General features: G+C 39.0%; 1 protein-coding gene and 1 pseudogene across 2 annotated transcripts; both read left to right on the top strand.

Annotated features, from left to right (window-relative positions):
- On the top strand, nt 1-21,678 carry LOC139356429 (aldo-keto reductase family 1 member C4-like). Of its 2 annotated transcripts, none has more exons than XM_071070524.1 (7): nt 1-347; nt 9,014-9,091; nt 9,524-9,646; nt 15,459-15,568; nt 15,834-15,999; nt 19,505-19,587; nt 21,478-21,678. In XM_071070524.1, exons 1-7 carry the CDS (start codon nt 264-266, stop codon nt 21,518-21,520), a joined length of 687 nt encoding a protein of 228 aa, XP_070926625.1. In that variant the 5' UTR covers nt 1-263; the 3' UTR covers nt 21,521-21,678. The 2 variants fall into 2 exon arrangements, with proteins under 2 accessions (XP_070926625.1, XP_070926626.1); XM_071070525.1 differs by lacking the exon at nt 1-347 and adding an exon at nt 7,439-7,691.
- Nucleotides 10,107-11,450, top strand: LOC105490823 (ADP-ribosylation factor-like protein 4A; annotated as a pseudogene).
- Nucleotides 21,679-23,942: the final 2,264 nt, after the last annotated feature.

Raw genomic sequence — 23,942 nt, 5'->3', positions numbered from 1 at the left:
TTACTTTAGCAAAAAATAATTTTATTCTGACTATATAAAAATGTACTTAAGAATTATCTTTGATAAAAGCCAAGTGGACTGGATTCAATTTTCTTCACAGCCTGTGTAATATACCATCACTTGCTTCTTCCTACATGCCATTGGTCAGCCCCAGACAGTGGGCAGTGTCACATTGCCTGCCCATTGTTTATATAACCTGTGAATATAAATGCTGGATGTTGAAGAAGGAAACAGCGTCTGCTTAGCAAAAGGAGTGACATTCAATGGATCCCAAATATCAGCGTGTGGAGCTAAATGATGGTCATTTCATGCCTGTATTAGGATTTGGCACCTATGTGCCTCCAGAGGTAACAATCATATTTTCAGTGTTGAGCATTTAAAAGAGCAAAGCTGGAATAAGTAGATGATGACCTGGCTTTTAGCTTTGTGTTCCTGTGTTACTCTGCATGATTCACTTGGTCTGTTTTAATAGGCCAGAGCTATTCCAAGTTCAATGAGAAAAGGCAGTCAATCTGTTCTGCATTGAGGTCTGGTCATATGGTCATGTACCGCTTACTTTTCTTTTGTGCACTGTTTTTTTTTCTTCTGTTTATGGGTATTCCCAGCTTTGCAGAATATTTAAAACTCAACAATGAAGAACACTGCCTGACATTTCCTTTTGTAGGAGATTGACTGCAGTGGAATGGTTTCTCTATTTCTTTCTATCATTGAAGAAATTGTTTATTCTTCCAAGTGTACAAGATCAAACAAAATCTTTGTGGTAGCAGTGTCTGGAGATGGGGTGTATGAAAACCCTTGGGGAGAGTATTGCTGAGCTGCTGTGTGGCCTTGAGCATGACAGAGTAATAATACTGGTCTTGGACTTAATACAATTTCCCATGTACAACTTTCACCTCTAGGAAAATTATCTGAAGGGAAAAATAACTTTAAGAAAAAACTAGAACCTCACAAGAGAAATTTTAAATTTTTGGTCCATGTTAATATGCATCAGATTTGTATCAAAATGGTATGGGTGGTCCCCTGACATGAAAGTAGGCAAAATGGAGACTTTATTTTCTAGACTGAACTATTTCTATACTGGAAGAAAGCATGTATTCCAAGGCTACTAAGTGTGTGAATAAGGACTAGTCACATAAAAATTTGTCTCACTTTTCTCAACTTTACATTGTAAGAATTTACAGAGAAACATCTTGAAAACATCAACACTAGCGGTTTACTTTGTAATGAAAATTGGCATGAAGGGGAAGTAAGGAAAAGCACAACATGAAAACTTTAGCTTTGATAAACTTGAGTGCCTGCATAGCAAAGAGAAGATCAGGGCTGGTATCAGGGGAAGGCAGTGAGACCTGGCATCTAGTTCCTTTTAATATCATTGGAAATAGAAAAACTCCTGAAATACTCATATTAAAATAGAAAATTGTTCCATTTATGGCTTTGTTGTTTTAAAAATGTACCTTTCAAATATTTATCCAAATTTGATAGATAAGTCAATCATTTTAAATTTCACTGAACTTATGTCTCCTAAAAAAAGTTATCCTTATTTTTTAAGACTAAAGCATACTTTACTAATCTTTTACAGGTTGCAGTTAATTTCTTATGTATAACTCTACATCCTTGGAGTGTATGTCTTTACTCCTCATATATAGTTCTGGCATGCACACAGAATGGCTACTGGCTGTGTAGAAAGGAGTCAACACAATAGACTGCCACCCGTAGATGCACCTGTTTTCAAAGTTGGAGCCTGGCTGGTATCTCAGAATTTCTCACCAATCTACTCTAGATTTTATAGTTTGTGCACATAAAGGTGTTCTTAGTTGTCCTGAATGATTTTTTGTATTTCTATGATACATTTGTAATGTGTCCAGTTTCACTTCTAATTGAGCTTATTTGGATCTTCTCTCTTCTTTTCTTGGTTAATCTCACCAATGGTCCAGCAAATTTGTTCCTCTTTTCAAAGAACCAGCTCTATCTTTCACTGATCTTTTGTTGGGGGTGTTTTGTTTCAATTTCATTTAGTTCTGCTCTAATATTATTTCTTCTAATATCTTTGGGTTTAGTTAGTTCCTGTTTCTCTAGTACATCTTTAGTCAATTTGTGCTCTTTCAGACTCTTTGATGTAGGCATTTAATGATATGAACTTGCCTTTTAGCTCTGCTTTTGCTGTATTCCAGAGGTTTTCATAACTTGTGTCACTACTATCATTTATTTCAAAAAATTACTGAATTGCCATTTTGATTTTATTGTTAACCCAAAATCATTCAAGAGCAGATTGTTTAATTTCCATGTATTTGTATAGTTTTGAGGGTTCCTTTCAGAGTCAATTTCTAGTTTTATTACACTGTGTTCTAAGAGATACTTGATATAATTTGGATTTTCTCAAGTTTGACACTTGTTTTGTGGCCTATCATATGGTCTATCTTGCAGAATGTTCCATGTGCTGATGAGAAGAATGTATATTCTGCAGTTGGTGGGTAGAATGTTCTGTAAACATCTGTTTAGTAAACATTTTTCTAGAGTATCTGAAATCCATTGTTTCCTATTTACTTTCTGCCTTGATTATCTGACTAGCACTGTACAATGGAGTATTGAGTCCCTCACTATTACTGTGTTGCTATCCATTTCTTAAGTCTGCTAGTAATAGTTTTACAAATCTGGGAGCTCCAGTGTTAGGTGCATGTAAATTTAAGATTGTTAATATGTTCTTGCTAGATTGGTTCTTTTATCATTATATAATGATTTTCTTTGTCTTTTTTTTCTTACTGCTGTTGCTTTAAAGTCTGTTTTGTCTGATATAAGAGTAGCAACTCCTGCATACTTTTGGTTTCCATTTGCATGGAATCTCTTTTTCCACCTTTTTAACTTGAGTTTATCCAAATCTTTATGTGTTAGGTGAATCTCTTCAATACAGCAGGTATTTGGTTTGTAATTTATTATCCATTTCGCCATTCTGTATCTTCTAAGTGGAGAATTTAGGCCATTTATGTTCAATGTTATTACTGAGATGTGAGGTACTGTTCTTTTCATCATTTCAGTTGTTACCTAAATACTTTTGGTTGCTGTTGTGTATTGTTTTATAGGATTCATGAGTTTTATGCTTTCAGGAGGTTCCATTGTGGTGAATAACAATCTTTTGTTTGAAGATTTAGAACTCCTTATAGCATGCTTTGTAGAACTGGTTTGATAATGTCAAATTCCTTCATCATTTGTTTTTCTAAAAACGACTTTATTTCTCCTTCATTCATGAAACGTAGTTTTGCTGGACACAAAATTTCTGGCTGACATTTATTTTGTTTAAGAAGGCTAAAGATAGGACCTCAATCCCTTCTAGTTTTTAAGTTTTCTGCTTAGAAGTTCTGTTAGTTTGATTTTTCTTTGTGTTACCTGATGCTTTTTTCTCACATCTCTTAGAATTATTTCCTTCATGTTGACTTTAGATAGACTCATGACTATGTGACTTGGTGGTAATATTTTTGCAATGAATTTCCAAGGAGTTCTTTGAGCTTCTTCTATTTGGATATCTAAATCTCTAGCCAGGCCAGGGAATTTTTTCTCAATTATTCTCTCAGGTAAGTTTTCCAAACTTTTAGACTTCTTTTCTCCCTCAGGAACACCAGTTATTCTTAGGTTTGGCTGTTTTACATAATCTCATATTTCTTAGATAATTTGTTTTTTGTTTTTTGGTTGTTTTTTTTTGACAAGAGTCTTGCTTTGTTGCCCAGGCTGCTGGAGTGCAAGTGCGTGATCTTGGCTCACTGCTGCAACCTCTGCCTCCCAGGTTAAAGCGATTCTCCTGCCTCAGGCTCCTGAGTAGCTGGAATTGTAGGCACATGCCACTATGCTGGGCTAATTTTTGTATTTTTAGTAGAGACTGGGTTTCACCATGTTGGCCAGGCTGATCTTGAACTCCTGACCTCAAGTGATTCATCCAACTCAGCCTCTCAAAGTGCTGGGACTACAGGTGTGAGCCACCCATCCAGCCTGATTGATTCTTCTTTATCATTGTCTGATTGGATTAATTCAAAAGCCTTGTCTTTGAGCTCTGAAATTCTTTCCTTTTCTTGTTCTAGTCTATTGTTGAAACTTTCCACTGCATTTTGTATTTCCCTAAATGTGTCTTTCATTTCCAGAAGTTCTGATTGGTTTTTCTTTGTGATATTTATCTCTCTGGAAAATTTTTTATTTATATCCTGAATTTTTTAAAAATTTTTTAGGTTGTTTTTCACCTTTCTGTGATATCTCCTTGAGTAGCTTAATAATGAACCTTCTGAATTCATTATCTGGTATTTCAAATATTTTATCTTAGTTTGGATTTATTGCTGGGGAGCTAGTGTGATCTTTTTGGGGTGACTTGGGTGGCCCCAGGGTTTGGGATTGACAAAATCTTGTTTTGTCATATTACCATAATTACTTTTCTGATGTCCTCTCATTTTGCTAGATTATTTCTTCTAATTATTCTTGAATTTTTTGATTTCCCTGTTTTTCTTTAATTTCTTTTTTCCCTTTTAAGGATCTGACTTTAATATTTATAGTTTATAATAGCCTAATTGGGTTCTTAGTGCTATTAGGTGTGAAGACTTATATGAGTTCCTTGGTTATAGAGAGTCTTTGTATAATGGCTTCCTCAGATGTTGGTTGTAGTAGCTATATACTCAGTCTGTGGGCAAGTTCACTGTCTCCTGTGGGATTGGAACGGCAGCAGTCTCTTGAAGCTTATCTTATACTGGTGTTATATGTACTTTTATATTTATTCAATTTTTCCCACTGTTTTATTTATTGAGTATCCCCTACCCAGGGATACAACCACAGGCCAGTAGAGGTGGTATCTCTGGGTAGGAACCATTTGTAACTAAAGCAGGTGGATAAATGAAGTACCCAATGTGGTTGGGAGAGTTTTCAATTGGATTCACCTCTTTTATCAATGCTAAGGATGGAAGCTACCTCTGCTCCCATGCCAGGTTGACAGGAAAGCTATGCACTTCCCAGTCTCACTCTTGTCCCAGTGTTCTGAATCTTGAGATCAGACAGGTACCTCTTTTCATCTGTAGAAATGTTGATGTTCCAAGTAGGGAGAAATTGTGACTGCCTCTCATGCAAGCCTGAACATGGGGAGTGCCCTTCCTGTGGGGACGCAGTCATTCTGAAGTGTTCCAGGAAAGCTGTGTATGGGTGTACCCATGCAGAGCTGCTTTAGGAGAAGCCCTAGCTGTCTGCATTGATGGAAAAGGGGGGAAAGAAGACCCCTTCTCCAAGACCCTTCATGAGCACCAAGGCCACTTGACTGTTGGTGGTAGAGGTTCAGACTTTCCCTACTGAATCTAGCACTGAGATTGTGTCTCTGCTGAAAGAAACTTGCTGCCAGTGTAAAGATCTGGAACTCAAGTCCTGCTAACTGGATATTTTTGTCCTGATGTGATGCTCTTTCTATTACATTATGAGTAAAAGATCCTGAGAGCCAGACTACAGTGACAGATTGCTATTGCTCTTCTGGGTCTAACGACCCAGTGGGGTTGCCCCTCTCTGGGCTAGTGCTGGGGAATATTGGAAAGGGATCCTGTGATGTGACCTGTCTTCATGTCTCCCAGCAGTGGGTACCAGCACCAGTTCTCATGATGGCGTCAGGGAAGTGACATAGACTGTGAGATTCCTTGGTTGCAGATAGCCATTTTGTGTTGGCTTTCTCAAATGCTGGTTATAATGGTAGTGAACTTGTCTCAGGAACAGACTCAGGACTTCTGGTTAGTCAGATAGATGCAGGCAATGGGGTCAGCTGAGATTACAAACAAGTTTTCTTCTTCCTGGGTGCAATGTTATTCTACCTAGGAATGCTGTAATGAACTGCATTGGCCTCCAGCTCTTGCACAAGAGCACCAGCTGTGAGATTTGAGCTTGCCTTATGTTTCCCTAGGGAGGTATTCTCGTTTCTCAGGTGATGGGCAGGGTCATAGAGTTCCCAAAAGTTTACGTCCTTTGTGTTAAGCTACCAGGGTGGGTGGAGGGGCACAACCAGGTTGGGTCAGGGTTAGGCAGGTCTGCATTCTGACTCTCCTGGAGTGGTGCTAGCTGCAGCTGCTCTGAGGGCAAGGAGATGGTTCTCAGGCCAATAGGGTCATGTTGCAGAAGGGAGTATAACTGCCTTTGTTGCGCAGAAGTATTCACACAGGGAGTGGGAGTAACAGGTGGCAGTAAGCCTCACTGAGATCCCACACAATTGGCAAGGCAGATCTCAGTTCTACAGTGCTTTGTTGCCCAGGCTGCTGAGTGCAGGTGCTAGGAGCACTGGACTAAGTTCTAAGTAGCCTGTGCTCAGAATTCAGAACTGCCCTGGGACAAAAGTTTTCCTGTAGAGATAGCAACTGTGGCTTTCAAGCTATGCCCCTCCTCATCCAACTGCAAGGCCGGGCACAAGAATTCTGCATTTGTGTCTGCAGCACACTTCTTGCTTGCCCCCCGAGTTCTAACCAAAGGAGTTCATCCCCACTCAAAACAATAATATGAAATTCAGTTGGGAGCTTCTTTCAATCTGTGACCCCTGCCTGAACTAGTTGGCTGACTTCACTGAGGGTCCCCTGTGAGATAAAATAAGAAATGGCCTCCTTCTGTCCATGCTGGAGATTGGGAATGCCTTTGTGGCATTTCCCACTGCTGCTTCTACTTTATTTCTCACCTCTCCCTAAATCAGTTAGGCCCCATGGCCTACATTTTCAGATTCCCTGGTAGGAAAGGATATTCTGGAGGCAGTTTCTCCCCTTCTTACACTCTGGGCACTTACAGTTTTTCATCTATCTTATAGTGTATGCTGCAGCCTGCCACTTCTTTCAAAGGGTCTATGAATTCTTTCAGTTTTTCTATTAAGTTTCTGTGTTGCTTCTTGGAAAATAGTTCACAGTGTGAATATCTACACACTATTCTGTTCTTCCAAGTGGGAGGGACATGCTAACACTGGCTCTGATCCACACTCTTGGGGAAAAAAATCTCAGATCAGGCTATAAAATCATAGAGAACTATAATAATAATATAGCTTTTCTTAGGTCCTGGATGACTTTCATTAATATATTATTCTGAATCTCAATTGTCCCTTTCATCAGAGTGTGTGTGAGTGGGGAGAGTACAAAATAAGGGAGCCCTATAGGTATTAAATAACATACAACTAAAGTATCTTGAATGGAGTTCCACAAATGTCATCATGTTAAGAACATTATTTTCTTTAGTTTCTAAGCAACAGGAATAACTATTATTGTCCATTGGGTTCAATGGATGAGAAAATTAGACAATTGAAGTGTTTTATAAATTCTATCAAACATTCAGATAATGAACATAATTATTGATATCAATTTTTACCTATTGAAAATTTTAATTCCATTGTTAAGCAATTTTACTAACTATATTTGCAATAGATAGTAGAATTTACGTGGATAGATCATATCAAAAGAAAATACAACAAGAATGTGAATTTTTTTTGCTTGCAGTCTTCAGTTTTGAACCAGTGGAAAAAATGTCTAACTATTAGGTGGGGCAAACTAATAAAACTGGGTCATGTTTTTATTCAACACAATTCTTTAGTTTTACCCTGCAGCTTTGGTGTACTTTCCATCAACCAGAGTTGGTACAACCAGCCTTGGAAAGCTCACTGAAAAAAACATCAACTGGAATATGTTGACCTTTATCTTATTCATTTCCCAATGGCTCTCAAGGTTGGCAGTTTTTGAGATCAAACTTCTTTCTCTTCTGTTGCCAGCATGACAATCCTTTACATTGATGGTAGAATTAAGCTTCTTCTTAGGAGGATGTAGGTATTGTTACATGGAAGAAGAGTCCTAAGTATAATGCCTAACCCCTGTTTTATTGAATAAATAGCGAAACCTTCCTTCTCTAATGTATGATGACAACAGAAGACAGTACATCAACCTCAAAGCCTCTGCCTCAAAAACTCGAGAAAATAACAATAGCCACCTTCAAGGCTCTGGCTTAATTGGGGTTCCTGAGTCCATCTCTTAGGATGTTCACAGATATAGAGATCCACGCAGCTGTGGTACCCAAAACAACTGCTGCAATATGGTACACAGTGAGTTTCCATTATCTCTCCCCATTTTAAGCTGAAGTAGATTTGGTGGAACTCACTCTGGGTGAGTCTTAAAAAGGAAACCATAATGGGACCTGAGAATCGTTGCCTTCTTCACTAAAGCTTGTTTCACACTGGAGTTTGTAGCTTTGCTTAGTCATGAATTTTGGTTGTGCATAACTTTTAAATTTATAGGGAAAAACTCAGGCTAGTTTATTTAAAAAAGAGTTTATTCCATGATGCAAATGGATAGTCACTGCCATGAATAAAGATTTCACCTAGACTCTAAAATTGTGACCTTTTCTCCATAATTATCTATGAACTCCAAGAGGTTTTCTGGATTTTTGTCCCAGCCTTTTTCATTGTTGGCAATGATAGTTTTGAGGCAGCTCAAGGCTCATGGTGATTAACATAAGAGAGCCTCCATGGGTCTTACAACTTTCAAATACATATATTTGACCATGTTTGGTTTATGATCCTGCTCATGTACTATCAAATCTTCAGGGGGATAAGGAACTCTTATTGTATCACCTGGATCAAGAATACAATCCCTTATTGCTGGATATTTGCTGGATATCAAGGATTTTTGAGTCAAAGAGTGGCATTTCCCCAGAGAAAATTATAGGAGCAGATACAAGTAACAAAAGTCAACTGTGAAACCCCATTATAAACCTGTAAAATGTTTATTTTATATATATATAATAATAGACATATTATACACATATATATTATATATATATATTATATATACATATATATATAAAATGGAAGTAGGAGATTAAAGGAAGCCTGTCTCCTAAAGACATACCTTAAAACTCCGTATGTGAGACACTTTGCCCACACCACTTTCTAGAACATTGCAGCACCTGGTGGATTATCCTAAAATGTACATGGGAACAAGCCTATGGGTGGAGAAATTAAATTGTGACATTAAAATGACTGCTTCTACTTCAGCCAGGTGAGACGCCACTACCAAAAGATGAAAATGGAAAAGTAATATTCGACACAGTGGATCTCTGTGCCATATGGGAGGTAAGTGCTAGGAGGACAGAGTACAGAAAAGGAAGACAAGAGGTAAACCTGTTTCCCAGCTTTCATGTGCAACCAGTGGAATATGCATCACTGGAACTAGAAATTCAGGAGCTTGACGAAGGAAGTTTTGCTGAGTGGTAGGGAAGAACACATGACTGAAATAGAATAGTGGGAAATGAAGGAGATAAATTAGGGACAAGGAAGACAGGTATTCCTCCCCCTCCATGTGCATTTTTCTCTCCAGCTTCCTAAAGAGGATACCCAAATTCTTCTTGCTGTCACTATCCTTTTTTGTTATCTGTTGTAATTCTCTTGAGAATCACTGCTATTTTCATTGTCATATCTTAACAGTTGTTGCTTTAACAGTTCTGTCTTGCATTTATCATAATCTGCAGCCAACCACACAAATAATTCCTCACAACCCCTTCCCAGGCCATGGAGAAGTGTAAGGATGCAGGATTGGCCAAGTCCATCAGGGTGTCAAACTTCAACCGCAGACAGCTAGAGATGATCCTCAACAAGCCAGGACTCAAGTACAAGCCCGTCTGCAACCAGGTGAGGGCCCTCAGCCTCCTCTCCTTTCTCTTCTCAATACCCATCTTCCTGTCCTACTGCCTGGCTTCCATTTGTTTTGTTCCACTTACATTTGTGAAAGAGAAGATTCTAGAAAGCAAAGGCTCTGTCTAGAAGAACATGGAAGACCCTTAATTGTACCTCTCCTTGGAGAAGTCTTAGTGAAAAAGGTACAGAGACCTTCATGCTGAATTCTGTATACTACTTTTGGAGGAGGTAAATTTCATCAAGGAGGACTGAAATGGTTAATCAGAGCTCAGGGAGAAGGTGGACTTATCTCTAAGGTTTGAAAAGACCACCAGAGAGTGGATTGGTAAAGATGATTTGGAGTATAATGTGTATAATTATAAAGGCCATAAAAACATGGGATGAGCAATAAATCAGGAGAGTGAGAATAAGAGAAGATAGGTACTACGGGTTTAAATAAGGTTTAGATGTCTGAATGCTTTTTATTGGCATCTCTGTTTTCATAGTTCTTCAGCAGGTACTAAGAACTAACTGGAAACAGTAAAAGTCATCCAGGTTAGGGAGAGGAAGTTACCTGTTTATGAGAGCTGCTTGAGAGAGAAGCTGAAAGGATGTGGCGTGCTACCCCCACCCTTGCCTCGTGTAGAAAAGCCTGCTAATATTGTCTCATTTAGACCCAGACCCAAAACGGGAGTCTTATAGCTGGACCACCTGGGAAGAAAAGTTCTAAAGCACAAAAAAGAAAGCATTTCATTTTGGAACACTTATTTGCAGCTGGAAATAGGGGAATGGACTAACTGACTAAACTACCATCCTGCCATCATTTCAGTCCTTCCACATTGTTATTTTGTGTTTGGACTGTGCTGGAAGAACTGTTTTATACAGGCTGCTATTCAATAAATTTATAAATACCATACCCACCAAAGGATTTAACACTGAAAAATTAAGGTAACCTTGGAAAATTCTAAAACAGTCACTTTTCACTCCTGAGATGTAGGTGGTCAGGGGAAATGAGGAACACTGTAGAAGCCATATGCAAGATGCACAGATGGCACTGTGTTTGCTGTGGACTCTGTTGATGTTGAAAGAATGGAAGAAGTCAAAACTGAACTTTATAAAATAGGGTATAAGAAAATAAAGATGTCCCTGTACTTACGGGTGCTAAGAAACTAGACTTGAAGAACTCGTCTCTCTCAGAAATTGAGAAATTGTTAGCAATGGTTGAACTGAGCTCATCCACTCCTTGGCATTTGCCGCCTACCTGTGCAATCATAGGACATGAAATAAAGGATTTGAGAAACTCCATGATGTGACAATGAAAAGAAAAATATTGCAGTAATATAAAAAGATGAATATGATACCTTTTCTATATATGTGGAATAGATTTTCTCTGGTCTGATTTTGACAAATGCAAGACTGTCTAAGCCTGGTTTTCCTGTATGCCCCTCCTGCGTGCTGTCAAAGCTTCATTTCATTGAACGATCAGATCCCGTATGCCCTCCTGCGTGCTGTCAAAGCTTCGTTTCATCGAACAATCAGATGCCCAACTCTGTGGCTGTGTGGAAGATGAGTAAATGCAGTGATGCTTCAAGTGGTCTCTTCTCCCTACCCCACAAATATTTCAGTACTATCATTTTGGGAAGTCAAGCAAGTATACTAAATTAACCAGAACGCAATTGCGGAAATTTGACGTGAAGTTGGTGAAATAAAACTTTAAAGACTGAAAAAAAGAGAGTTAACTATTTATGGAGATCACTAGTTGTGGTGGATGAAATCAACACTGAGGAAAATTTAGCAGAACATTGAGCCGACCTTGTGACTGCCCACATCTAATTTTGATGCACCTCTTTGCTTTCTGTCATCAATACAACTGTTGAGAAGCATCTATTCTGCATATGGTTCTGGTTCTCTAACTTACTCTTTTACTACTTAGAGTCAATGAGTACAGGTCTACAGCTGAAACATGTAGTATTTAAAATTTATGTATTTGGTAATATAATACAAAATCTTGATTGCCAATTAAAAAGTTAAGGAATTAATGTGGTTTTAATATTAGTTTTACTCAATTTTTTTATTATGACATTTTCAAATTTTAGAGAAATTTGAAGGGATAATACAGGACATCTACATGTTACCATCTATATCCAAAATTGTTGACACTTTGCCAACCTGGCAAATATATAGGTATATATGAGTAGATCTGCATCAATACATGTAGTCTTTGTTGAATCTCTTCAAAATATATTGTAATGATCACAATTCACCTCTACAGACCTTTCAAAGCATGGCATAGGAATGAAGATATTCTCCCAGTAACACTGCAATTATTATATATAAGGAAATAACAATAATTTCCAGAGACACGTGTTCTCCCCTAGTTATCTGCTGGGTGAAAATAATCAAAAGGGAAAGTTATATTCCACAGCATATTTTCACATAATGATTGAGTATACATTAATGATGTTTTAAATTTTTGTATTGCATTATTATTGTATTTGTTCTTTCCTGGGGGCTTTAAAGTAATTACTTTCAATTTTAACTACAAGTTTACTATTCTCACTTTACATTTTATTATGAAAAAAATTTTTTCACTAAGTCAAGAAACAATTACTCCTCTTGGATATGCTAAAAAGCTTAACTCTTTCCCTTTAATTATTCATGTCCTGGAAAACAATTACTGTAATGATCACTGTATTAGTCCATTTTCATGCTACTGATAAAGACATATCCGAGACTGGGAAGAAAAAGAGGTTTAATGGACTTAAAGTTCCATATGGCTGAGGAGGTCTCACAATCATGGCAGAAGGCAAGGAGGAGCAAGTCACATCTTACACAGATGGCACCAGGCAAAGAAAGAACTTGTGCAGGAAATCTCTCCTCCTTATAAAACCATCAGATCTCATGAGACTTACTCACTATCTCAAGAACATCACGGGAAAGACCTGCCCCCATGATTTAATTATCTCCCACCAGGTCTCTCCCACAATACATGGGAATTATGGGAGCTACAAGATGAGATTTGGGTGGGGACACATACCCAAACCATATCATGCCACCCCTAACCCCTCCCAAATCTCATGTCCTCACAATTCAAAACCAATCATGCATTCCCAACAGTTTTCCAAAGTCTTAACTCATTTCAGCATTAGATCGAAAGTCCACAGTCCAAAGTCTCATCTGAGACAAGGCAAGTACCTTCCACCTATGAGCCTGTAAACTCAAAAGCAAGTTAGTTACTTCCAAGATACAATGGGGGTACAGGCATTGGGTAAATACAGCTGTTCCCTGTGGGAGAAATTGGCCAAAAAAGGGACTACAGGACCCATGCTAGTCTGAAATCCAGCAGGGCAGTCAAATTTTAAAGCTTCAAAATGATCTCCTTTGACTCCATGTTTCACATCCAGGAGTCAATGGAACTCCATTCACATCCATGCTGATGTAAGAGGTGGTTCCTATGTTCTTGGGCAGCTCCACTCCTGTGGCTTTGCAGGGTACAGCCTCCCTTCTGGCTGCTTTCATGGACTGGCATTGAGTGTCTGCAGCTTTTCCAGGTGCACAGTGCAAGCTGTCAGTGGATCTACCATTTTAGGGTCTGGAAGATAGTGGCCCTTTTCTCACAGCTCCATCAGGTGGTGCCCCAGCAGGGACTCTGTGTGGGGGCTCTGACCCCAGAACACTGCCCTAGCAGAGGTTCACCATGGGAGCACAGGCCTAGTGGTAAACTTCTGCCTGGACATCCAGGCATTTCTATACATCCTCTGAAAACTGAAATCTAGATGGAGGTTCCTAAACCTCAATTTTGTTTTTTTTTTTTTTGAGACAGCGTGCTGCTATCGCCCAGGCCCAGGCTGGAGTGCAGTGGCACGATCAGCTCACTGCAACCTCCACCTCCTGGGTTCAAGTGGTTCTTCTGCCTCAGCCTCCTGAGTAGCTGGGATTACAGGCACTTACCACCACGCCTGGCTAATTTTTGCATCTTTAGTAGAGATGGGGTTTCACCATCTTGGTCAGGCTGGTCTCAAACTCATGACTTTGTGATCTACCTGCCTCAGCCTCCCAGAGTGCTGGGATTAAAGGCGTGAGCCACCACGCCTGGCCCCATGACTCAATTCTTAACTACTGTGCACCCATAGGCTCAACACCACATAGAAGCTGCTAAAGGCTTGGGACTTGCACCCTGTGCAGCCACAGCCTGAGCTGTACTTTGGCCCCTTTTAGTCACAGCAGGAGTGATTGGGATGCAGGGTACCAAGTCCCTAGACTGCACACAGAATGGAGACCCTGGGCCCAGCCCATGAAACCATTTTTTCCTCCTAGGCCTCCACCTCTGGGCCTGGGATGAGAAGGGCTGCCACAAAGGTGTCTGACTGCCTTGGAGACATTTTCCCCATTGTCTTGGTGATTAATATTTGGCTCCTTGTTACTTATGCAAATTTCTACAGCTGGCTTGACTTTCTTCTCAGAAAATGGGTTTTTAATTTTTACTACATCACCAGACTGCAAATTTTCTGAACTTTTATGTTGTTTCCCTTTTAAAACTGGATGCTTTTAACAGCACCCAAGTCATTTCTTGAATGCTTTGCTTAGAAATTTCTTTGACCAGATACCCTAAATCATCTCTCTCAAATCCAAAGTTCCACAAGTCTCTAGGGCAGGGACAAAATGCCACCACTCTCTGCTACAACATAAGAGTCACCTTTGCTCCAGTTCCCAACAAGTTCCTCATCTCCATCTGAGACCACCTCAGCCTGGACATTATTGTTCATATTACTAGCAGCATTTTTGTCAAAGATATTCAACAAGTCTCTAGAAAGTTTCCAACATTCTTACATTTATTTTTCTGTCTTCTCCTGAGCACTCCAAACTGTTACAACCTCTGCATGTTACTCAGTTCCAAAGTCACTTCCACATTTTCAGGTATCGTTCAGCAACACCCCACTCTACTGGTACGAAGTTACCATATTGGTCCGTGTTCATGCTGCTGATAAAAACATACTCAAGAGTGGGGAGAAAAGGGGGGTTTAATGGACTTACAGCTTCACATGGCTGGGGACACCTCACAGTCATGGCAGAAGGCAAAGAGGAGCAAGTCATATCTTACATGGAGGGCAGCAGGCAAAGAGACAGCTTGTGCAGGGAAACCCATTTTTAAAATCATCAGATCTTGAGAGACTTATTCACTATCATGAGAACACAGGAAATACCCACTCCCATGATTCAATTATCACCCCTGGGCCCCCTTCCACGACATGTGGGAATTATGAGAGCTACAAAATGAGACTTGGGTGGGGACACAGAGCCAAAACATATCAATCACCATTGGTGAAGGCAAATACTTTTGATCACTTTTAACCACTCAACACTATGAAGACATGGATTGTTTTCCTATAATTTGTGATTTTTATTCATTATTGGTTTTTGATGCTCACATCTACACAAATATTACTGAGATTCCTATAAAACTACCTTTTTATTTTAAATCTGATCTCGTAAGTCTTTAAAGAAATTCTTACATTCTGGCACAATTTGATGTTCAAAGTTCAGAATCTTAACCTATTCCAAGACTGGAATTGGCCATGTGCAATTCTAGTGGTCAAAGGTTGTTAGAAACTGACTCTGGTTCATAGAGTTGCTTATGCTCAGAAATAACATTTCTGTGTATACTTTTAGGACAGCAATATAAAATGTATTTTTATTAAAAAGATCATTATTTGACAATAATAGTCTCAGTTCAAATTTAATGTTATACTTTATTCAGCTTATTTTAATCTTTATATTAACCTATGTTTTGGATTATCTGATGCTTTTCCATCTTGCTCATCTGCAGGTGGAATGTCATCCTTACCTCAACCAGAGCCAACTGCTGGATTTCTGCAAGTCAAAAGACATTGTCCTGGTTGCCCATAGTGCTCTGGGAACCCAACGACATAAACTATGGTAATAAAAGCAACAGGAAGTTTACCTAAAATGCCATTTTGATGAAAAAGTTTAATTATAGCCTACTTAGTCTCCTGGAGTTCACTCTCTGTGAATCAGTGTACGGGGAGAATTTGCATTTCTGATGAGTTCCCAGGTGATGCTATTGTTCAGGGGCCTCACTTGAGAGGCTCTGGTGCAGAATGAACACCTTAGTCTGTTTAGGGAGCCTCCTACCAAACTGAATCCAGCCTCAAGACTTCAGCATTTCTGGCTTTCCTTCCAGGGTGGACCAGAACTCCCCAGCTCTTTTGGAAGACCCAGTTCTTTGCGCCTTAGCAAAGAAACACAAACTATCCCCAGCCCTGATTGCCCTGCGCTACCAGCTGCAGCGTGGGGTTGTGGTCCTGGCCAAGAGCTACAATGAACAGCGGATCAGAGAAAACGTCCAGGTGAGGAGTTGAGTGGGCGTCAGGGCTCCTGCATGGTGTCCTTCACATGTGTGCTTCTTGTAAGCTTCTCAGGACACCCTTGCACTAAGTCCATCTCCTGGGCATTTCCTATGCACAAATGCTTTGTGTGCATCATAAGGGTTTTCTACTCTACTATAGCAGTAGTATGGGTGGCAAGAATCAGGATGGGACCAAAACCAGAAATTTTGGCATAAAGTTGGCAACTTACTCTGTATCCCTCTGCTAGGGACATCACCTTGTCTTCATTTTCTGAAATGAGTTGGGTTAGGTGTTCTCTAGTCTTCAAATCATTGCAGATTTTTTCTTCATGTCCTTGTTTATTCCGTATAAATTTCATGTATTTATTCTCTTAGAATTATTTTTTGAGTGCCTGTTGAAGTCTTTGGGTATTTTTATTAGGTTGCATGTCTTTTTCTATGTGTAGAAAAACATAATACTAAGTAAAATTATAAAAAAGAAAACCTCTCAAACATGGAGGTTCAATAGAAAACCATTTATTTAACTGACAATTTCATGGTTTGTAATTTAGCCTAAGCTCCACCTGAACTCAGTCTAGTCCTTCTGTTCCTGGCTGGGCTGTCTCACGTGTGTGCAGGGCAATGAGGCAGCTCTGCAGAATTAATCCAGAATTTGTATTCTGGATATTCTTTAGAGCTTCAGATGTATTGTTGAAATAGCCTCTCCCAAAATGTACCCATGTTTTGATTCTCTTTATGGTGGTTTTAACAAAAGTTTCTACTCTTAATGTAGTCAAATTCTTTATGACATTGTCTTGTAGTTGCTAATATCGTGACTTTTCCTATATTGGAAACATGATAATACATTACTATATTATGTAGTAAAATATTATATAGTAATACAGAGTAATATACTATATTCTATTAATATCTTATAAAAATATTAATGTACTTTTATAAATTGGGATAATTGATTTTTAATATGTGAAATAAGGGTGCAAATGTACATACAATTTTCACTTGATACTAAAATGTCCCACTAAGAATGATTGAAAAGTCCATATTTGCTCACCTATCTTGATTTTTCATCCTGTCCTAAAGTGTCCATAAGTACTTCTGACATTTCCCTTCTTTCAGAGTTAACTTTCCTGTACTGTCTAAATTATGTTACATAGCATTCTTGAGGCATTTGTGTATGTTTTCCTAGATTTATTCATAGAAAACTTCTAATTTTAATAGTCTTTGGATAACTTGAGAATTTTCTAGACTTACCTAGACTTTTATTCTCTTTTCCTCTTATTCTCTGTATTAGAGTATTCCAATAAATTTTAGTAATTTAGTATTATGCTAGCAGTTAGTGACATCTTTTGATATTTGAATACTGAGATCCTCTACAAGCAACTACTTGTTTTCTTTGAGCATGATGTTATTAGGATTTGGACAATTACTGTCTTGAATCTTGTTGAAAACAATTTTCACATTATACCTGTTCATTGAAGATGGAAATCAGATGAATATATTTCGATTTCAGTATTTCTATATCTGATGTGAAACTGTACAACTGTACGACTCTACAGACAAAGAGGATCTCAACAGATACTAGAGATGAAATAAAGTTAACCTTGGGTGTACATGACTGGTTCATGTACTTATAAGATTAAGAATCTAGAGAACAACTTTGAAACTTATGATTTAGATAGTTTGATGATGATATGGTTTGGATATTTGTCTCCTTCTAATCTCATTTTTAAAATGCAAAAAAGGTTAGTTCGTGTCCTTTGTAGGGACATGAATGCAGCTGGAAACCATCATTCTCAGCAAACTATCGCAAGAACAGAAAACCAAACACCACATGTTCTCACTCATAGGTGTGAATTGAACAATGAGATCACTTGGACACAGGAAGGGGAACACATCACACACCAGGGCCTATTGTGTGGAGGGGGGGAAGAGGGAGGGATAGCATTAGGAGATATACCTAATGTGAATGACGAGTTAATGGGTACAGCACACCAACATGGCACATGTATCCATATGTAACAAAACTGCACGTTGTGCACATGTACCCTAGAAATTAAGAAAAAATGTTATCCCCAATGATGGAAGTGGGGTCTGGTGGGAGGTGTTTTTGTCATAGGGACAAATATAGAAATCCAACAATATCCATCTGTATTAGTCCGTTTTGTGCTGCTATAAAAAAAAAAATACTTGATGCTGGGCAATTTATACAGAAAAGAGCTATATTTGGCTCACAATTTACAGGCTGTACAAAAAGCTTAGCACCAGCATCTCATTCTGGAGAGGCTTCAGGAAGCTTTAAATTCCAACATTAGGTCATTCCTTTGCTCTCATACCTGATCATAGGCTGTTAGAAGCAGTCACACTATCTGTTGAATGTCTTCCTGCTTAGAAATTTCTTCCACCAGAAACCCTTAAATCATCACTAAGTTCAGACTTCCACAAAGTCCTGGAATGGACACAATGCAGCCAATTTCCTGAGGTATACCAAGGGTGATCTTTCTTCCAGTTTTTAGTTTCTGATTTTGGTCTTAGATCTCATTAACCTACACTTCATTGCCCATATTTTTATCAGCATTTTGGTCAGAATCATTTAACCAATGCTTAACAAGTTCCAAACTATCCCTTATCTTCCCATTTTCTTCTGAACCCTCTCGATACTTCCAAACTGTGCTAATTACCCAGTTCTAAAGCCACTACCACATTTTCAGACATTTTTAGCAATGTTCCACTCCTGGTAACAATTTTCCATATTAGCCCATTGCACACTGCTATAAAGAAATACCTGAGGCCAAATAAAATATGCCAGAAGGTGGTATATTTGGCTTGCCATTTTGCAGAGTCTACAAAAATCATGGCACCAATTTGGTTTTGGTGAGGCCTCAGGAAGCATTTACTCATGGTAGGTGACAGAGGAGGAAGCATATCAAATAGCAAGAGATGAAGAGGGAAAAAAAATGTCAGTCTCCTTTTTAAACCAGATTTCATGTGACCTAATGCAGTGAACACTCATTACCATGGGGAGGGCACCCAGCCATTCATGAAGGATGCCCCCATGGCACAAACACCTCCCACCAGGACCCACTTCCATCATTGCTGAATCACGTTTTTAACATGAGATTAGGAGGGGACAGATATCCAAATTGTAGCACCACCAAACGTCTAAAATTTCTAAAAATGTTTCAAAATTTTCCCTCTAGATTCTTCTAAATCTTCTAAGTACATGAACCAATCATGCGCACACCAGGTCAACTTCATTCCGTCTCCAGTTTCTGTTGAGATCTTCTTTGTCTACAGTTTTGTGCAGTTTCAATATATAATATCTAGGAATGGATTTATATTTTACCTGATATTCTTTAATCACTTGAGAGTTTAGAGATGATCTTTCATAACTTGGAAACTTATCAAATATTTTACATATTGCCTCTATACCCTGCTCTGATATACTTGGCTATTCCAAGTTGACAATTATGCAATCTAACAATGAAAATTTTCTACTTCTTTGGTAGGTTTTTGAATTCCAGTTGACTTCGGAGGATATGAAAGTTCTAGATGGCCTAAACGGAAATTTTCGATATGCTGTCATGGATTTGTAAGTAACTTTGGAAAATGGGTTGCCAAGTTTATTTTTAGGGGAGGAATGTCAGATGGGTGTTAAAAGTGACTTCAATACCAGGGAGACAGGCCAATGTGAGTCAGAGGTGAGACAGGAACTCTGGAACTCTCCTTCTGGATTCACTCCAGAGCTCTGTTCTCTGACAGGGTGAGCGGGCCCAGGGTCAGCATGGGTCAACCTGTGCCTCTGCTCTCCTGACTCCCTGGAAATTTCCAGAGCAGCCAATATTATTGCTGAATCAGCACCTTTCATGTTGGCCTGGCATTTCTGCTATGGCCTAGTGGACAAATTGGATATTGCCCACATGGCTTGATTACATGTTTTTCCAAATCTGTACTTACAGCTTTTTCTTCCAAATCTGCTCAGTTCCTTATCAGATAAACATTTCCAACAACATTGGTGTCCATGCCAGAAATTCATCTCTTCCGTGTGGAATTGCTCACTAGATCATGTCAGTTCAGTATCTTTACCCTTTTCAAATTTCTTTCTTCCTTCTCTTTAGACATTTGCTCATGACCCAAGCACTGCATTTTGCCTCCAGAAAGTTTGCCCTTAGTGGGCATTAGAACTCTTGGCTCTGATTTATTTTTCCAATATGGAAATCTAAATGCAGACTATAAAGAAGTTTTAGAGAAGAGAGATTAAAAGTCAAGAGAAGAGCCAGGCTCAGTGGCTCATGCCTATAATCCCAACACTCTGGGAGGCAAAGGCAGGTGGATCACTTGAGGTCAGAAGTTTCAGACCAGCCTGGCCAAAATGGAGAAACCCTGTCTCTACTAAAAATACAAAAATTAGCCATACGTGGTGGCATACACCTGTAAATCCAGCTACTCAGGAGGCTGAGGCAGGAGAATCCCTTGAACCTGGGAGGCAGAGGTTGCAGTGAGCCGAAATTGTGCCACTGCACTCCAGCCTGGGCAACAGAGCAAGATTCCATCATTAAAAAAAAAAAATCAAGGGAAGAGTTGGAAAGTCCCATCTTTGGGGATAATATATAGCTGACAAAAGATCTTACTCTTTTTCTATATGCTCCAAGGTTCTAGGATTAACAGAAAGGCACTCACGTGATGAGGGAAAAACAAGTTATGTCACTGCTTGCAGTGGCGATGTTAACAGGTAATAGACATGAAATAATGTATTAAAAAAGATAAACACAGCAGCACGTCGTAAGAACTCAAACGTTTTTAAATATCATTGTTTAGAGGAAAATAGTAAAATAGGAAATCAGGAAAAGGAAATGAAGAGTGGCAAACATCATTAATTCTCACCAATTATTCAATATCAATCATTTATTCATTCTATTTTGTGTTATTTCCACCTAAAGATTGCCCTAATATTGTAGAGTTTTGGATATGGAACCCCATATCACATAGGACAGTTTACATGTCTGAATCAAAGAAAATATTTTCCATATGGTAAGCAGCTAGTCAGTAATGAATACTTTAAAGGATGTGTGATTGCTACGAAGAACATTTAACCCTCAAAATTTAGTGATGAATATGTAGCTGGCTTGTTTCTATTCAGAATAATGCAGGATGAGTTGCTGCTTTCATTGAGAATTTGAAATAGAAAAGGTCAGAGTATCTCTTTGCTCTGTTGACAGATATGAAAGACTGTGTTTGAACAACTGACCCTGTGTAGTTTGTGTGATAAATTCCAGGCAAGGGAATATAAGTTGAAAATGCTCTTAATTTGGGGAAAAAAGAAAACCACACATTATAAAGTCATGTTCATGAAAGACAGATTCTACAAATTGAAAATAAACTTAACATTCACACTAATGGCAGCGTCCTAGAAATCACTTTACTACCAGCTTTTTAATAGAGTCATTTCATCCATATTATGTACTATCATTTCTCTTTTCAGTCTTGTGGACCACCCTGATTATCCATTTTCAGATGAATATTAGCATAGAGGGTGTTGCACGACATCTAGCAGAAGCCCTGCGTGTGGATGGTGATGCAGAGGATGTCTCTATGCTGGTGGACACACGGCCTCTGGTTAAATCCCTCCTGCTTGGCAACTTCAGTTAGCTACATACATCCATAGTCCAGAAAGCAAAGAAAATAAATTTTATCTTGAAGTAATTGAATGTTTTCCTTAAAGGTTCTTTTCCTACTCCTTTCTACACACTTGTGTGTTTCTTTTCCTTCTACTTCATTAGGGCCAAAAATTGATTTGCCTATAAGTTTGGGGCAGAGTGGATATTTTATAGACATTTTTGAGGTGAGAGTGGGTGGAGTTTGCAGCCTCTAGAAGAGGAGCAAGTGACCAGTATTTATCAGTTAGTCTGTCTTTAGCTCTTTCAGAAAGAGGAAAACACACAGCATAGAACCTGAACACAAGCCATATTGACAGGATGACCAACAATCTATGGCCTCCCTCCAGCATCGCAAATTGGAGCTCCAGCAACCTAGGGATGCAGCATCCCTGTGGGTTAATGGTTAGGGAGGTGGGAGGGCACCCATCCAGGATAAATAATGAGAAGTCAGATATGGGAGAGGTTAGAAGAAGAGAGCTGAGCACGATTCTGCTTGGGAAATACAAACACATGCTCTTTTGTCAATTACGTCTTGTGCATAAAAGGAAACTTCCCACATTGTTTCAAGGCTGAGAGCCAGGCCTTGACCTCCTGTGTGCCCAGTATCAGCAGTGGCCTTGCTGGGCTGTGGTGGAGCAGGACACCAAAGACACCATTGACTAGTCACATTCTCCTGAATATCAGCTCCATATAGAGCAAATATTAGGACCTAAAAATATACTATTAATTTGTTCTACTCAGTCTTTTGAAATATTTCGTACATTTAAAAAGGGACACTAATATAAAATATCCAAAAGCCATTACGTGTTATTGTGAAATTAATTTCAAAATTGCAAATACATCTAATTATCCAAAATTTCAAAAATCTTTTGAAAACAGTATGTCAAATAGCATGATGCTTTCAAACTTTGGTAACTTTCAGGAATAATTCTTACAAAGACACCTAATTGTTCCTATACTTTGTAGGGGTACAAATTTAATCAGTTGGTCAAGAACATAACATTTCATTCCAGACAACTTTTTGAAAAGTTGGAACAAAGTCGTGGGCTACTGGCCAAAGCACTTTGAGACTGACAGATGTTTATGACCTGTGCACATTTCCCAATGCGTTTACCCTCCACTGACTTAACCCCATTAGAGGGGTTTCCTTAAGCCATGTATTTCAGCTGAGAAATATCCTGCCAAGTTTCGTAGTTTACAATATTTCCTAAAATGATTTATTTCTTAAAATTGGAAGAGGCCATAAACTTTGGAAGACCTTTGGGTGATCTCTGGACTGTTTTCTGTCTTCACTCATTTCCTTGATGTCAAATATTCTCATGGCTTTAAATACAACCTCTAGGCCAAGAAACTGTAAATCAATATCTGTAGCTCAGCTTTTTCTCCAAAACTCCAGAATGAATCATCATATTGACTGCATCTCTACCTTAGTGCCTAACGGACAGTCACACTTAGCATGCCGCAAAGCTCATTTCGATTGCTGCCTTCCTGTTCCACCTCAATGTTCCCAGACTAAGTAATGATTATTTCACATCTTGTAAAGTTGATTGACATAATCAAAAATTAAGCTCATTAGTCAAGTATGTAATGCCAAAGAATTTCAGATTTTCTTAGCATGCGTGACATTTTTTTCCCCAAGATGTGAAGTAATAATTAGAACAGTCATTTATAAATAGTAAATCTGCTACAGGCTTACTCCACTTGTTTATCCTTCATTTTCACAAAAACTTTATCTAAAAAAGAAAGGCCACGCACTGTGGCTCACACATGTAATCCCAGCACTTTGGGAGGGCAAGGCGGGTGGATCACGACGTCAGGAGATCGAGACCATCCTGGCTAACACGGTGAAACCCCATCTCTACTAAAAATACAAAAAATTAGCTGGGTGCGGCTGCGGGCACCTATAGTACCAGCTACTCAGGAGGCTGAGGCAGGAGAATGGCGTGACCCTGGGAGGCGGAGCTTATAGTGAGCTGAGATCGTGCTACTGCACTCCAGCCTGGGCAACAGAGCGAGACTCCGTCTCAAAATAAATAAATAAATTTAAAAAAATAAATAAAAGTTACTTACAATGTTTTAAAGCTTAAATTGGTAACACATGGGATGTAACAAAATTCTATAACCTCCAATTCCTCATTTCACTTTTTTTTTTCTATAAGAAATGCTAAAGTGAGGCTGGGAGCAGTGGTTCACGCCCATAATCCCAGCAATTTGGGAGGCCGTGGTGGGCAGATCAGTTGAGGTCAGGAGTTTAAAACCACCATAGCCAACATGGTGAAATCTCATCTCC

Source organism: Macaca nemestrina, chromosome 9 (genome assembly GCF_043159975.1).
Source record: "Macaca nemestrina isolate mMacNem1 chromosome 9, mMacNem.hap1, whole genome shotgun sequence".
Taxonomy (NCBI): domain Eukaryota; kingdom Metazoa; phylum Chordata; class Mammalia; order Primates; family Cercopithecidae; genus Macaca; species Macaca nemestrina.
This window is presented reverse-complemented; position numbering and strand designations above follow the sequence as displayed.

Bases quoted from the DNA above. Each gene is read 5' to 3' on its own strand.
- LOC139356429 (XM_071070524.1), top strand. From the start codon at position 264: ATGGATCCCAAATATCAGCGTGTGGAGCTAAATGATGGTCATTTCATG. The intron at 9,647-15,458 runs GTGAGGGCCCTC...GCTCATCTGCAG, and splicing joins ACAAGCCCGTCTGCAACCAG to GTGGAATGTCATCCTTACCT. The intron at 19,588-21,477 runs GTAAGTAACTTT...TTCTCTTTTCAG, and splicing joins CGATATGCTGTCATGGATTT to TCTTGTGGACCACCCTGATT.